The sequence below is a fragment of the Podarcis raffonei genome, chromosome 16, assembly GCF_027172205.1.
Source record: "Podarcis raffonei isolate rPodRaf1 chromosome 16, rPodRaf1.pri, whole genome shotgun sequence".
Classification (NCBI taxonomy): Eukaryota; Metazoa; Chordata; class Lepidosauria; order Squamata; family Lacertidae; genus Podarcis; species Podarcis raffonei.
This window is the reverse complement of record NC_070617.1, coordinates 19428017-19444575: the sequence shown is the minus strand read 5'-3', so window position 1 is coordinate 19444575 and position 16559 is coordinate 19428017. Positions and strand designations below refer to the sequence as shown.

At 47.9% G+C, this 16559-nt stretch overlaps 1 protein-coding gene across 2 annotated transcripts in view; it reads right to left on the bottom strand.

The window, feature by feature from the left end:
- KSR2 (kinase suppressor of ras 2) overlaps positions 1–16559 on the bottom strand; it is a 190982-nt gene that overhangs the window by 62709 nt on the left and 111714 nt on the right. For both annotated transcript variants that reach the window (XM_053368015.1, XM_053368016.1), the window contains 2 exons: positions 10750–10868; positions 3506–3674 (listed from right to left, as the gene is read on the bottom strand). In XM_053368015.1, coding sequence (XP_053223990.1) covers positions 3506–3674; positions 10750–10868 — 288 coding nt within the window. The remainder of the gene's footprint in view (positions 1–3505; positions 3675–10749; positions 10869–16559) is intronic.

Here is a 16559-nt window from a genome sequence, read left to right as displayed (position 1 = left end):
GAGTACTTTGAATCAAATATCAGTGGGTTGTAAAGGTGATTCATTGGTTTAAGCTAAATTTAAGAGTAATTCCAGGACATTTAGAGGATTTGCTTTAACTTTGCCCTTATTTTAAATGGGAAGTGCATTTGCTCATGTTTTGTGTCTGTCTTAATAGACATTTTATTGTATTATTTGCAATGGCCTATGGCTACTAAGCAATAAAGATTGATCATGCACTGAAAACAAGGAGGGAAATGCCCAGCCATGCTAGGGATACAAACCAAAATGGTTCAGCTCCAGGAAGTCACTTTGGAGGCATCTTGAATACTACTCAAAGTAAATAAATGCCATCAAATGGACAAATAAATATAGCCTCTTTAACAAAACTCCACCTTTAGCAGAATCCAGGGCTTTGCTTTTAAAAATTCTAATTCCATCTGTAAAATGGATCCATTCAAATTTTTAGTCGCCCCAGGCTGTGAAAATTCCAGCTGGGTAGCCGAGATCCAGGGACTCTACTGTAAAAATGGGTTGGGGTCTCATTAGTACCACAGAACGTCTTTGGAGGACAGAGGCACAATGCGTCAAAAGAAGCATTTGCACAAAGGATGGCTTTGAGAGGGAATTGGGCAAATACACAGAGGAGAAGGCTACTATCCTGAGCACACCATAGCTCAAAGTAATTCCCACTAAATATACTGGGACATTGGATGGCCCTGCAAAGAAACCAAGCACTAGGGCTAAACAGAAGAGCTTATACAAACATCTGCAAGGCATAACCTTGTCCAGAACTGAACACTGGGCATGGGACCATGCCCCTGCCAGGCCAGGGGAAGCCAGGAGTCTAAAAGCCTGTCCATATATAGCACTCAAAAGTTTATGCATTTGGGTAGGGCAAGGATGGGGAATATGCCATCTGACAGATGTTATTGGACCCCAGCTCCCATCCTCCCTCACCACTGGCCATGCTGGCTGAGTCCATCAATATCTGGAGGGCCACAGATTCCCCACCCCCGGGTTAGGGAGTCACGAGCCAACAGCACAAATGACACCAGCACCCAGAAAATCACCACTCTCTCTGCACAACTGAATTCCATTCACTTTCTATTGCTCCTCTTCCCATGAGATCAAGCTAATCTCGCCAAGCTTCCCTGTTCTCCTCTGCATCAACAACTCATCCTAACCAGCTGCCCAATCCCCTGAACATTTCTGCTGATAAGTAAGTGCGCACAGGGCCACAAGTTGTCGGCCGATCTCAACATCAGCTGCCAAGTGAAACCCGTTTCTGTTTAAGCAGGCGTTTGGCCTGTTGAGCTGATTTGGTTTCGTTCCACTACTCTGTGTTTTAATGAGTCCTCGGCTGAATGCTTTGGCCCAGACTTTCTCATCACTTTCAGTGGAGGCATGAAAATGCCCCCCTGGAGTTGGCCAAGAGTGATTAATTTTCGCTTGGGGATGGCGGCTTGTCACTCATTTAGATGAGGCAGCAGAGGGCTTTCTAATTTTCTATTCTTTCTCTGCCTTCTCAACTTCACCTGTCGTCTGTTGGTTACACTTTGGGGCTAATCTGGAGAGAGCTGAACCACAAGTCCAGGTTCAGATGACAAGCTAAGACAAACCATGGTGATCAGCACAGCACAACAGCAAAATGGCAAAGCTGCAATCTCCCTGGAAGTCCCCATGTTTGCACTGAGCAATGGTTTAGTGTGACATTCAATACAAGTCTGTCTGGATCTGTGGCTCAACTGGAACTGTCCAGGGTGCTGACTGCTTTGTCTGCCTTTTTTGGAACTCAACCTCTACTTTGCCCTACTTTGCTGACCTGCACCTATCCTCTGTCTTGACTGATCCCACAAGAATTTTGCTTTGCTTGACCATGTTCACTGGAATCTGACATCCATTGGAACCTAACCCCTGCTAGATCCAATGTCACTTGCTGGATCCTGAACTGTGAAAGGTGGAATGCGATTTATCATTCTGCAAATCTGTAGCTGGATGTTGCCCCCACTTGGGCTAAAACACACACATCTGGTCAGGAGCTGCCTGGGACAGAAGAAGCCTGTAAATGCCAATCCAATTCTGAATTGGCCCATTTGGTTTTGAATTTCTCAATATGATGCTCAGCTATATTACAAATCAAGTATTTCTTGAAGAAGCTCATAAATATCAATTCAATTCTAATCAGACTGGAGTGAGTTTGCCCATCATCAGTTGTAGTCAAATGAATTGGCCCCAGCCGGTCAACAATCCCCCACTCCTCTGAGCTGAGAATCTCGGGTGTAAATGTAAATGCAGGTAATTCAATCTGTCTCTCTAAGTCTCGCCTTCAGACGCAGCCAGCCCTGTCTGAAAATGAATGGCTGTCTGGGGTCTTTCGAGGACACCCAAATGGGTTTGATAGTGTGCTGTTCCTTGAGTTCCTTCTCTAGCTGATGAAAAATGGTTGCCTTACTTCCCACAATCATTTTTCTTAAGGGCCATGCATGCATTTTGCCATGTTGTCTGACTGTAGAGGGACCTCTTGAAACAAGAGTGATGGAAGGAACTGCTCTCATCAGTGTGGAGGAAGGAGAAAGAACCATGATGGGCCAAGATGAATGGCAGGCACCAACAGGTTTGCACTGTCAATGATCTACCTCTGTGTAGTGATCAGAGAGGAAATGTTTTGAAGGAAATGTAGAGAGCTGCCTTGTTGCAAGCTGAACCATTGGTCCATCTAGCTCAGCATTATCTACACCAGGGATGGGGAACACTTTTCATCCCAAGGACCTCACTGGTGGGCAAGGCCAGGAGCAAAGGGGAGGGCAATAAATGCAAATATTACCTTTGTACAGTAGGCTAATTCCTATGCACACCCATATACCCCTTTCTATCCTCCATGCAGGAAAGCAAGAAAGATGATTAGAGTTCAAGGACACATTCCAAAAAAACACTCAAGACAGGTGTGAAGCAAGGCTGCTGGTGGGTGTGGCCTGTGGAGAAGAGGTGTGGCCTGGGAATAATTCTGTAGGCCAGCTAGAGAGGCCTGTAGGGCCACTTTTGGTCCCTAGGCCTCAGGTTCCTCATCTCTGATCTAAGTCAGTATTGTCTAAGGATGGAGGAAATCTGTGTGTGTCCCCTATGCAACAGATAGGAACATAGGAAACTTATACCAAGTCAGACCACTAATCCATCTAGCTCAGTAGTGTCTACACTGACTGGCAGCAGCTCTCTAAAATTTCAGGCAAGAGTCTCTACGCAATCCTACATGGAGGTGCTAGGGACTTCTGCTTGCAAGGCGGACGTTCTAACCCTGAGCTATGGCATGATGTGCTGTTGATTTCCCTGTGATCCTACAATGCTTACATATCTCTTGTAAACTGAAATGCATCCACTGGTGTCCTCTGCTCATGTATTTAAAAATGAAACCTTCCCAAACAGATCCGTAGCCTCCTGGGGTCTTGTTTGGTCAATGTGCAGGGGCAAATTAAGAACCTCGCTTTCAGGCAGCTCCTGCGGTTCAGAGCAAAAGCTCAGGACATACCTGGCAAGTTGAACTGCTTCTGCTGCCGCGTGCACTGCGGGGAGGGATGTAGGGGAGAGGGCGGTGTGGCACTGGGCGGCAGAGGCGGAGCTGGTGAGGAGGGCGTGGATGACGTCGTCGAGGAGGGGTTGCTGCTGGAATCAGGCTGGTAGGGCACCGGAATGTGGTCCTGTGGGAAGAGGAAGAACAGACCAGTGAGAGTGCAACTGGTGAGTGTCCATGCATGTGAGCTCTTGCCACACAAGATGGGATCCTGGACCAATAAGTGAAGTGACTTGAAGCTGGCGAGATCTCAGACCACCTTGGACACTGAGCGGGAAAAGATTCTCAGCAGTGCAGCAAAGCACCAGCTTGAGCTTGGGAACGATCCCCTCCCATAGGCAGCCGAGTAAGCATCAAACATTGGGGGTGAGGAGGAGTGGCCGGGGGGAAGAAACAGCCTCCTGTTCCCCGCAGAGAAATCACAAGTCAGCTCAAGTTACTCTCCATTGATTATTCCTCATGGGCCATTTAACTTTACAGAGACAACAGAGGGCACTTCAGGGTAAGCAGACAGATGGGATTTTTGTACAATGCTGCACATTCTTATTGCGGCTCTGCAGGGACTGCAGCCCCCCCCCCAAATAAGCTTGAGGCTGTCAATGGAGAGCAGCTCCATGTAACACAGGGAAAGGAAGACACAGGGAACAGGTAGAGCAAGGGTTGGCAACAAGGCGCCCATGGGTGCCAATGTGCCCACTGGCATCCACTGCCAGAGGTCTCAGTAAACACCCCCTTGAAAATTGGCAATGCACCAAAGACTGTTTGCTGTTTGTGCTCAGCTCAGTACTGACTCACTGAACTCACCTCCTTAAACATGCCTGCGTTTCATCGGATGCCTGGATTGAACACCCTCCCTCCCTTCCGTTCTGAGCAGAGGAGACGTTCAAGCAGTTTCTATCTGTGAGCCGCAGCAGCCAGCACTGGGCTTATAGCACATACTTGACAAAACATGGGCTACTTCTGATTCAGAAGACATGTCATCCACAGCGGAAGCTGGTCCATTAGGGTGAATGGGGCACTGCCCCACCAACCTCGGTCCTGATTCTTCCAATCCCACCTGCCTTCTTAATTACAACCAGTCCAGGGGGTAGCCCTGGCCACAAGCTTCTTCCTCCTTAAGAATGAGTGTTGCCCCTTGTGCAACTCAGTAGGGAGGAGAATTGGGACGAAACTAGAATTAGATGGCCGTCATAGATTGCAGCTCTGCTTATCATTTGCTCTAGCGCCACCTACTGTTGGCCTCTCCTGCCTTCTGCCCTACCAAAGGACACCAGTCATTCCTGAAGTATGCATAAAAAGGTAAAGGTAAAGGACCCCTGACAGTTAAGTCCAGTTGCGAACGACTCTGGGGTTGCGGCGCTCATCTCGCTTTACTGGCCGAGGGAGCTGACGTTTGTCTGCAGACAGATTTTCGAGGTCATGTGGCCAGAATGACTAAGCTGCTTCTGGAGAACCAGAGCAGTGCATGGAAATGTAATTTACCTTCCTGCCAGAGCAGTACCTATTTATCTACTTGCACTGGCGTGCTTTCGAACTGCTAGATTGGCAGGAGCCGGGACTGAGCAACATGAGCTCACCCCGTCACGGGGATTCGAACCGCCAACCTTCCGATCGGCAAGCCCTAGGCTCAGTGGTTTAGACCACAGCGCCACCCGCGTCCCATACATACATACATGTATGCATACAGTATCTGAAATGGCAGCTCAAATGACACCTGAATAAATTGGCTTTTCCTCTATTGCTAACCCACACTAGTGAAATCAAGTTACTAATCTGCGGCCGTACAATCGCTTTCACACCATCCCTCTTGCTCGCTCTTTTCTGCTGGGCCTGGGGGAGGGAGCAGGGAGGGCACAGCAGGCAATGAAAAATGTACTTTCTTGTACTCAACTTGTAATGAAAATGCTAATGTCATGAACCTAGATTTGGATGGCGTCTAAAAGATACTAAATTTTGCCTCTCATATGTTGAACTTTGCTCTTCATCGAGTTCTGAAAAGCAAAGGACCTTGTGGGAGGACATCCACAGAAAATGCCAAACAAAACAGGATTGCACCTGTTGAAATTAATGGATCTCAAATTAGTCATCTCCATTCATTTCAATAGCTGTGCTCTGAGTGGGGCAAACGTTTGCATATGATTGCTGGTTTAAATTTTCAGATATATTCATTTCTAAATCTTTAATGCATTTTAGAAATTAAAGGGAGAATTCGGAATTTAGCCAAAAAGTTGGGTAGGGAGGTGGGATAAAAGCACACTGGCAGAATGCAAATATATGCAAATTAATGATAATGACACCAGGTCCTCACCAAATCACCTTAGGTTATGTCATAAACATATCAATTTAGGCTATGTCATAAATGACTGCTTCCCTCCTCACACCTTTCAGAATACATGTTGTTTGGATTCTATACTGTAACAGTTGCATTGACTCCCTAGTTAGTGTCCAGGGGCAATTTAAAGCGCTGGAGTGACCATATTTAAAGTGCTGCTATTGGTATTGACATATCCACACACAAAAACACACAGATATTGGAGTCCACACTATAGTACAAAATTCCACTCCTCTAGTCGTAGCCAGCTGTCTTCAATTTGCTCTTGTTTCTATACAAATAAATAGTCATTTATCTGGGGTTTACAACTCAATAATAGGACCAAAATATATCCATTGCACTGACATGAAAAATCATGCTCATGGCAAAGTTTTGTCTCTTCTGTCTGACCATCCTACCTTAAAGCAGAGTGAAAACTTTGATTCAGAGAAATTAAGCTCTTGAGCTCGCCCAAAGGCTTCCCTCTTCCTTCAATAGTTAACACAGAAATGTAGGAAGTTGTGTTTATACCAGAGCTCTGTCCGTGTTGCCCACTCAGTTGTCTACACTAGTCCAAATATTGCTGGGCTAAAACTTCCAATATACCCAGCCAGTCTGGGTCAAAGATGCTATAGTGACTGGAATCTAGCTACATCTGGAGGGTCACAGGTTTCCCTTCTCTGATTTAGAATTTTTGGAGAACATCAGCAAGTTTGATGATGGGGTGACGTGGAGTAGTGTAGTGGCAAAATCACAGCCACACCCTCTCTCAGCCACACCCCCTTATAAGATTATGCAATAATCTGATAATTCTGCAGGGGGGGAATTAGGGGTGCCTTGCAACGATCAGCGCAGATCTCCATGTGTTGCCTTTCAGTTGGGTCTGCTATTTTCTGTGCAAGTAAATTGGCAAAGGATTTGGAGTGCTCCAAAATCTTCTTTCCAAATGACCTACCTAAGCTGTGTCACCCTTGAAGTTCCACTGTACATAACAAAACTTGCACACCATTCTTTTGAAGCTAAAGCACCTTATGCTTTGGGTGTTCCACAATGCTTAGCTTTGAAGAAGAGAGAGCAATTCCTCTGTGTTCTTCCCTGGAAGGACCCTAGGAGCCAACCCTCAGTGGCTGACTAGCCACCTTTCAACCTGATTGGCTCAAATCAGCACAACGGGTGAGAAGTCTTCATCTGAATGGTTTGAAATGCTGAGTGTGCAGCTCTAGGTTGGAGGAGACAGGGACCTTGCTGCAGAAACAGGACAGGTCTTCAGCTCCCATGTACCACTACATTTCTGGCTATCTGTTAAAGCTGGGGCGGGATGTCACCTACCCAGTCAGACTATTTGTTCATGAAGCCCAGTCTGCCTCCCCTGGCTGGCAGCAGCTCTCCAAGGTCTTAGGAGTGCCCACTGCAATGCAACATTATTCGTTCATCTCTCGACTTGACAGGAAGATTGTTCTTTCAGGGCTCTACCATCACCATCGATCCCCGGCATTGAATGTGTTGGCCTAGTGTGGGGCTCCGAGGAGAGCTTGGCTGTCTGGCTGGTGTACCGGCCACCTAGCGCACCAGCAGCCACCCTGTCAGGCCTATTGGAGGCGGTGGCCGGCTGGGCCTTGGAGTTCCCTAACCTATTGGTATTGGGGGACTTCAACATCCATGCTGATGCCACTCCCTCCTCACAGGCTCTGGACCTGGTGTCTTCCATGGCGACACTAGGGCTCTCCCAGTTTGTTTCGGGCCCCACACATCAAGCAGGCCACACGCTGGATTTGATCTTTGGTGTAGGTATAGATGTGATCATGTCTCCTTCGATGAAGGTGCCATGGTCTGATCACTACGCTCTGAAAGCCAGGATTGACTTTCCACCCCCACCCTGCTTAGGTGCCGAGCCGATTTGGGCTCGCCCGCAGAGGCTGATGGACCCTGATAGATTCCGCCAAGCCTTGCGGGACCTTGCTCCCCCTGGCGACTCATTGACTGAGCTTGTTGAGGGCTGGAATATCCAGCTCCTGGCAGCCATCGATGAGATCGCACCGAAGCGCCCTCTGCGACCCCGCAGAAACCGGGCTCCCTGGTTTACCGAGGAGCTCCGGAAAATGAAGCGGGACCTCAGACGGCTAGAGCGAGTATGGCGGGGTGCCCGTGACGGAGCCTCAAGAACATCTTATAGGGCTTTTATGAAAACCTACGAGATGGCGGTGAAGGCTGCTAAGAAGTCTTACTTCTCGGCCTCCATTGCATCCGCTAGCTCTCGCCCGGCGCAATTATTTAGTATAATCAGGTCTTTAACGTCCCTTGAAGGACAGCCAAATTTAAATAACAATTTGACACTCGGCTGTGAGGCATTTGCGAGCTTTTTTGCGGAGAAGGTCTTGTTGCTCCGCCATGACCTCCCTGCCAATTTGGATACAATAAAGGAACTGGAGGCCCCTCGACTGTCCTCGGGTCCAGTATTGGACCACTTTGACCGGATATCCCCAGCCGATGTGGACAGACTCCTCCGAGCTGGAAAGCCCACCACCTGTCCTCTCGACCCGTGCCCGTCTTGGCTGATTAGAGCGTGTCCAGACGAGGTGCGGGCCCTCCTGGGGGATATCATCAATTTGTCCCTTGGCACGGGGACATTCCCAGGGGAACTGAAGGAGGCAGTGGTGCGCCCGCTCTTAAAGAAAACATCATTAGATCCTTTAGATCTATCCAATTACCGCCCGGTTTCGAATCTTCCGTTCCTGGGTAAGGTGATTGAGAGAGCGGTTGCTGAACAGCTTGGTGGGTTTCTGGATGAAACATCGGCTCTGGATCCATTCCAGTCTGGCTTCCGCGCTGGTCATGGGACCGAGACAGCTCTGGTTGCCCTAACAGATGATCTTCGTAGACAGCTGGATCGAGGCGGGTCGGGGCTGCTGATTCTTCTAGATCTGTCAGCAGCTTTCGACATGGTCGATCATGAACTTCTGGACCACCGCCTTGCCGACGTGGGGATCCAGGGCACAGTCCTTCAATGGCTGCGCTCGTTTCTCTCTGGTCGGGGACAGAGGGTGGCGCTTGGGGGGGAATTGTCATCGCGCCACTCCTTGGTGTGTGGAGTACCTCAGGGTGCGATACTCTCCCCAATGCTTTTCAACATCTTTATGCGCCCCCTCGCCCAGCTTGTCCGGAGTTTTGGGCTGGGTTGCCATCAGTATGCCGATGACACCCAACTCTATCTGTTGATGGATGGCCATCCTGACTCGGCCCCAGACACACTGACCAGATGTCTGGAAGCTGTGGCTGGATGGTTACGTGGGAGCCGGTTGAAGCTAAATCCTTCGAAGACAGAGGTCCTGTGGCTGGGACGGGACGATATGGGATTGGGGGGGCAACTCCCATCTCTTGCGGGGGCGCAGTTAGTGCCAGCACCGTCCGTTAAGAGTTTGGGTGTAATCTTCGACACCTCCCTTTCCATGGAGGCGCAGATTGCAGCTATAACAAAGGCGGCATTTTTCCATCTCCGCCAAGCTAAGCAGTTGGCTCCTTACCTCTCTCGCCCTGACCTAGCCACTGTGATCCACGCGACGGTCACCTCCAGACTGGATTATTGTAACTCGCTCTACGTGGGGCTGCCCTTAAGACTGACCCAGAAACTCCAGCGGGTGCAGAATGCTGCAGCGAGACTCCTTACGGGGTCTTCGCTGCGAGATCACATTCATCCGGTGCTATATCAACTGCACTGGCTCCCGGTGGAGTACAGGATCAGGTTTAAGGTGCTGGTTTTAACCTTTAAAGCCCTATACGGCCTTGGACCCTCGTACCTACGGGACCGCCTCTCCTGGTATGCCCCACAGAGAAACTTACGGTCTTCAAATAAAAATATCTTGAAGGTCCCAGGCCACAGAGAAGTTAGGCTGGCCTCAACTAGAGCCAGGGCTTTTTCGGCTGTGGCTCCGACCTGGTGGAACACTCTGTCACAAGAGACTAGGGCCCTGCGGGACTTGACATCTTTCCGCAGGGCCTGCAAGACAGAGCTGTTCCGCCAGGCCTTTGGCCAGGGCACAGCCTGACTCCCTCCCTCGGCAATCTTCGCGGAGCTCTGGCCCAATAGTGGCCAGTGGCTTGAATTTAATTAATTTTATAATGAATGATTTTAGAGTGTTGTTTGTGTTGTACTTTTGTATTGTTTATTGTTGTTAGCCGCCCTGAGCCCAGCTTCGGCTGGGGAGGGCGGGATATAAATAAAATTTATTATTATTATTATTCTGCTGCTGTTGAACCAGCTTGCTGCTTACAAACGCCTGTCCCAACCTCACCCACCCCCTTCCAAAACAGGTTTCTACTTAGCCTTGACCAGATTTGCTGAAATGTATACCAGCCCCTTTGAGATTTGAATTGGCAGATATGCCTGGAAACCCAAGGAGCCATCTGCAAAGTTCTGGCCCAGCAGATGGCTGAACAGACCAGCAAGTAAACTGGGGGATGCTATTTTTGAAAGCAGAAAAAACCCTGTGCCAATTTCCTCCCCTCCCCACCACAATTCATTTTCATTACAGAGCACTTGTTTCCATGGCAAGCAAGGAAGGGTCTCTCTCCCCGCCCCCAATTCTCCAGCAGTTCTACTGATGGAAACATAGGAACATAGTTTTGTACTGAGACTGACCATTGGGTCCACCTAGTTTAGCATTGTCTACACTGACTGGCAGTGGCTCTGGCTCTGCATGTCATTGGCTCTGGAGCCACCTACTGTCAGTGTCCCAGTTTTCTGCCCCACCAATCCCAATGGGCACCAGCTACTTCTGACCTTCAGCATACGAAGCTCTGTGCTCTACCATGGAGCTATTGACTCCCTGGGGCTTCCAGTGTGACTGGCTTGCAGTCACTCCAGTCCCACCAAAGCAACTCTGCAACATCTCACCTTGTTGATTTTGTTGGTTTTGGGAAGCGTCTGACTGACATGCAGGTCCGAGTATCTGGGGGGCTTCCTCAATGGGTTGTTAATATCACATGGCACAGATTCTGTCCGGACTAACCTTGCTGGATCAAAAAGAGAGAGAGAGAAGAGAGAGAGGAGAGAGGGGGGAGAGACGGAGAGATAGGGTGGGGTGGAGGGGATGTAGAGAAAAATAGAGAAAGAGAAAGATCAAGGTTTTAATTTTGCACTTAGTCCACATATCTAAAGAGCAGCTTCCTTTGAAGCTCCTAGAGCTTATGAGTTCAAACCCAAATGAGAAGCTAAACTTCCCCTGTGCCTAACTACTCATAAGAGGGGTAGAGAAAGCTCCAGCCCTCCAGGTGTGGTTGGACTCCAACTCCCATCATTCCATTAGCCATGCTGGCTGGGGCTGAGGAGAGCTGGGATCCCACAGATTACCCATCCCCTTCTTTTGACTTAGGCCACATTCACAGCATACATCTAAAGCACTATGTTGCTACTTTAAACAGCTGTGGCTCCCCCCCCCCCCGAAGAATCCCGAGGGCTGTTGCTTGTTAAGGGTGCTGAGTGTTGTTAGGGCACCTCCCAGAGCTACAATTCCCAGAGTTCCCTGGAAAAAGTGATTGCTAAACTACTCTGAAGCATTTTCCCCTTATCATGAGAAACCTCAGAGGCCCACAGCACTCGTTTACTTTGTGGGGCTCCTGGTAGATCCATAGCTCCAAGGAAGGGCAGGGCCCTTATCACAGGATATATATTTTTAACTCTTGAAGGAGCTGCAAGTTATAGCCAGCATTCATTGCCCTGCCCTCCTCCCCTTTGTGTAGCTTAACTTTCTTCTGATCCCTCTAGCTTCTTCTCTGTTCTTTAGCCTTGTCTGAATAAGATTCCCTCCTGTACTTGCATTCCTTTTTATCCATCATAGAATCATGGAATCACGATTGTATGAGTTGGAACTGCAGAGAATTTTAGAGTCTGAAGGGACCACATGGGTCATCTTGCCCAACCCCCTGCAATGCAGGAATCCTTTGCCCAACGTGGGGCTCGAACCCGCAACCCTGAAGTTAAGAGCCTCATGGTCTACTGACTGAGCTATTGCTCCTGTCTCGCTCACAGCCAACAATCAAGCTGTTGCTCTGGATGGCTGCATTTTGTGCCTCCCTTGCCCTTCACTTCTGCACTCCCCTTCCTGCCTAACTTGTGCTTACAGTCGGGTCAGCTGGCTTTGCTTGACCCTCTCCCTTGCCAGCCGGTTTCACTTTGCACATCGGTCCGCATCCTTAACTCACAAGAACAATCCTCTTTCAGAGAAAGAGAAGCACTCTGGATCATATCCATTGTACATGTACACTCTAGAGCATTTCCTCCCGGTCTGTGTTTCTGTTGCCCTTTACCAACATGGAACCAAATTCCCTCCACCATTTGGTTGCCACACACTGAGACACGCGATTTCCTTTCTTTGCAACATTTTACAAGCTGTTATGACCTTCGCCATCACAAATCAATTTCTGCGCCACCGGCTCAATGGGCTGCCCTTTCCAGATGGTTAATTAATATGTCAAATGCTCAAGTTACCCAATACGGGCTGCTGGAGCACTGCAGCCTCCATTGTGAAGTTTGACCGCTGAGTGCCAAATATTTTTTCTCCATCTTTCCAGCCAGTCACAGATCCCTGCTGGGACCTGGTTTCTTATCCCTTGCACTGCTGGTTATACGGGGGCTATTTGTAAGCAATGCTCAAGCCTGGCTAAATCTCTTCCCACTATCGCTTTAAGCTTATTGTAATTACTTCCAAATGTCTCATTCATTCTACCCATCCCTTGAGTGTCACAATACAGTGGTACCTCTGGTTAAGAATTTGATTCGTTCCAGAGGTCCGTTCTTAACCTGAAACTGTTCTTAACCTGAGGTACCACTTTAGCTAATGGGGCCTCCCACTGCCACCGCGCCGCCACTGCGCAATTTCTGTTCTCATCCTGAAGCAAAGTTCTTAACCGGAGGTACTATTTCTGGGTTAGTGGAGTCTGTCACCTGAACCGTCTGTAACCCAAGCTACCACTGTAAGGTTACGGTAAAGGGACCCCTGACCATTAGGTCTAGTTGCGGCGCTCATCTCGCTTTATTGGCTGAGGAAGCCGGCGTACAGCTTCCGGGTCATGTGGCCAGCATGACTAAGCCGCTTCTGGAGAACTAGAGCAGTGCACGGAAAAGCTGTTTACTTTCCCGCCAGAGCGGTACCTATTTATCTACTTGCACTTTGACGTGCTTTCAAACTGCTGGGTGGGCAGGAGCAGGGACCGAGCAACGGGAGCTCACCCTATTGTGGGGATTTGAACCACCAACCTTCTGATCGGCAAGTCCTAGGCTCTGTGGACTTGTCAAACACCCACAGTGCCAAACACCGGTCAAACACCCACAGTGCCACAGGTTCCTTATCACCCGTAGCCCCTCATCCTTTTATGTTCCTTTGCTCTGATTCCTGTTCCAGCAAAGATATTCCCACCTAAGCAGTGGTTCCCTCACCCAACAAGGAAGTAGTATAATCACTTCCTGTTCAAAGAGGGCCTTTGTCTGAACAACTAGAGTATTCATTCAGTGCTCCATGGCTAGAGATGTCTGAGAATTCCTACAGGAACAATACAGTATAAGAGAAATGGATGATGCTCATTTTTTAGTTTTTTGTTTGTCCCATGTCTGAACAGAAATTTATCCAGTGGATATGATTAGTATACACTGTTGTTACTTTCAGTCTGCTAATGATATGTAATTATTTTATTGATTGATGGATTGAATTTATATCCCACCCTCCCTCCCCAAAGAGCCCAGGGTGGCAAGCAAATGTACGATTTAAAACAAAGAAGAATGCAAAAACATTCCTAGACAGATCAAAACATTCTAAAAACAATTACAATTAAGAACATCTAAAATCAGTTACAGTTATCAGTTTAATCTTTTTTAAAGAAAAATTATTCCATCCAATGATCTTATGGATGCCAGGAACAGTATTCTTCCGCCAACAAATGTCTGGGTAAACAGGAACATTCTCAAATTCCACCTGAAAGTTAGTAACAATGAAACAGGCACAACTCAATAGGGAGGGCATTCCACAACTGGGGAACCACCACTGAAAAGACTCTGTCATATAACAGCGGTCCTGAAAGACCTACATCGGCTCCCAGTACGTTTCCGAGCACAATTCAAAGTGTTGATGCTGACCTTTAAAGCCCTAAATTGCCTCAGCCCAGTATACCTGAAGGAGCGTCTCCACCGCCATCATTCAGCCCAGACACTGAGGTCCAGCTCTGAGGGCCTTCTGGCAGTTCCCTCACTGTGAGAAGTGAGGTTACAAGGAAGCAGGCAGAGGGCCTTCTCAGTAGTGGCACCCTCCGTGTGGAACACCCTCCCATCAGATGTCAAGGAAATAAACAAGTATCTGACTTTTAGAAGACATCTGAAGGCAGCCCTGTTTAGGGAAGTTTTTAATGTTTGATGTTTTATCATGTTTTTAATATTCTGTTGGGAGCTGCCCAGAGTGGCTGAGGAAACCCAGCTAGATGGGCAGGATATAAATAAATTATTATTATTATTATTATTATTATTATTATTATTATTGCCGACTGGGTAGCCCCCAGTGATGGCATTACGAAGACCTCATCTAACCATCGTAGGATCTTTATGAGTCACACCCCACTGCACTGTGCTTCCTTTGCATCAAAATGAACAGTGCGGAATAATATAATTACATTTTTTATTTTAAAAACAGATCCAGCAGACAGTGAGACAAATAACGTCATTTTCGTTGGGTCAAATGGTAACAAAATGGAAATAGTGCTGCATGCAGCAACTATGGGTCAGGATGGAAAATGATGCTTTCTTCTATCCTTTCTGTGACTTACGGTGCGATTTAGGGAGCTATTGTGAACCCCAGATTCTGACTATTGCAAATAATTAATTTGCCATTGATAACCTAAATGATTATAGCCAACGCCTTTCCTTTTCCTGGACGTCTACACCAAAGAGTTCACCTGATTCTTCTCTGCCTTTTCGTTTCCCGATGCAGAAGCCTTACAATTAGGCACAAATAAGTAACTCATTAAAAGCATTTAGCAGAAAAAATCAAGTATTCTCCCAGTGCAGGTGTATTTAGCAAGCATCAAGCAGCAGGAGCCTCATTAGAGCTAAATGAAATGCACATTTCTGATTCTGGATTTCCAAATGGTCCCCCTCCAGGTAATCACTTTGGCATGGGGAACGCTTTAATGAAAAGGCAAAGCCATCTTCCGGCAAGAAAGGCTTCCTCCTGGGGCCTGGGAGGCCTCCTCTTCATATGCATGAAGTGGTCTCCTACAGCTAAGGGAGCTTTTTGCATGAAGCCATGCTCATGTCAGCCTCCATCCGCCTGCACTGCTCCTCCGTGTGGTGGGAGGCAGGGATGGTCCAAACCAATCTGGTTCACAATCCCCAGAACAATGCACTAAAGGTCATAGCTCAGGGGCAGGGGGGTCTGCTTTGAATGCCAAAGGTTGCTGGTTCAGATCCTGGTATCTCCCAGTAGGGATGGGAAAGGTTCTTGCTTGAGACCCTGGAAAGCCACTGCCAGTTAGTGCATACACTCCAACATTTCTCTGATGAAAATAGGGATGTCCTATTCCATTATTATTATTATTATTATTATTATTATTATTCCCCAGCCATCTGACTAGGTTGCCCCAGCCACTCTGGGTGACTTCCAACATATATAAAGCATAATAAAACATTAGCATTTTTTTAAAAAAAACTTCCTAATACAGTCGTACCATGGATCCCGAATGCCTTGGTACTCGGACGTTTTGGCTCCTGAACAACGCAAACCCGGAAGTGAGTGTTCCAGTTTGCGAACGTTCTTTGGAACCCGAATGTCCGACGGGGGTTCCGCGGCTTCTGATTGGCTGCAGGAGCTTCCTGCTGCCAATCAGAAGCTGCACTTTGGTTTCCGGACGTTTTGGAAGTCAAACGGACTTCCGGAACAGATTCCGTTCGACTTTTGAGGTACGACTGTACAGGGCTGCCTGCATATGTCTTCTAAAGGTTGTATAGTTTCTGATCTCCTTGGCTCGGGGATTGCATAACTGCATGGCCTGCAACATTTCTCCAATTAAAACAGGGACGTCCTAAGGAAAAGTGGGGCATTCTGGGATCAAATCAGAAACCGGGATGGCTTCTGTAAATCCAAGACTGTCCCTAGAAAACAGGGACACTTGGAAGGTCTGTAGTGGTGACCATACTAAGTTAGATGGCCCAGTGGCCTGACTCAGTATAAAGAAGGGCAGTGGCTCAGTGGTGGACCATCTGCTTTGCACTAGGTTCAATCCCCAGTGTCTCCAGGTAGGGCTAGGAAACACCTCTGCTTGAAATCTTAGGAAATCTGCTGCCTGTGGTCTGTGTAGAAAATACTCGGCTAGATGGACCCAGTATTAGGCGGCTTCCTACATCCCTCCATGAGCAAATGAAATAACAGTTAAGAAAGAAAGAAAGAAAGAAAGAAAGAAAGAAAGAAAGAAAGAAAGAAAGAAAGAAAATGGGAAGGAAAGGGTTAAAAGATCCAGGGCCCGGACTCAGGACCCTCATCGTGTCCCCCTGCCATCATCACTGCAGGCAAGAAAAGAGGAAGGAGCGAAGCAAAGGGGAAGAGCAGGCCTGGGAGTGCCCAGAGGAGATATGTACCTGGCTCGGCGTTTGAAGAAGAAAGAAAGAAAGAGCTACGAAAGGCAACTGTCTTGCTCTGTCCTGGGCTACAAATCAGGCGGAAGATC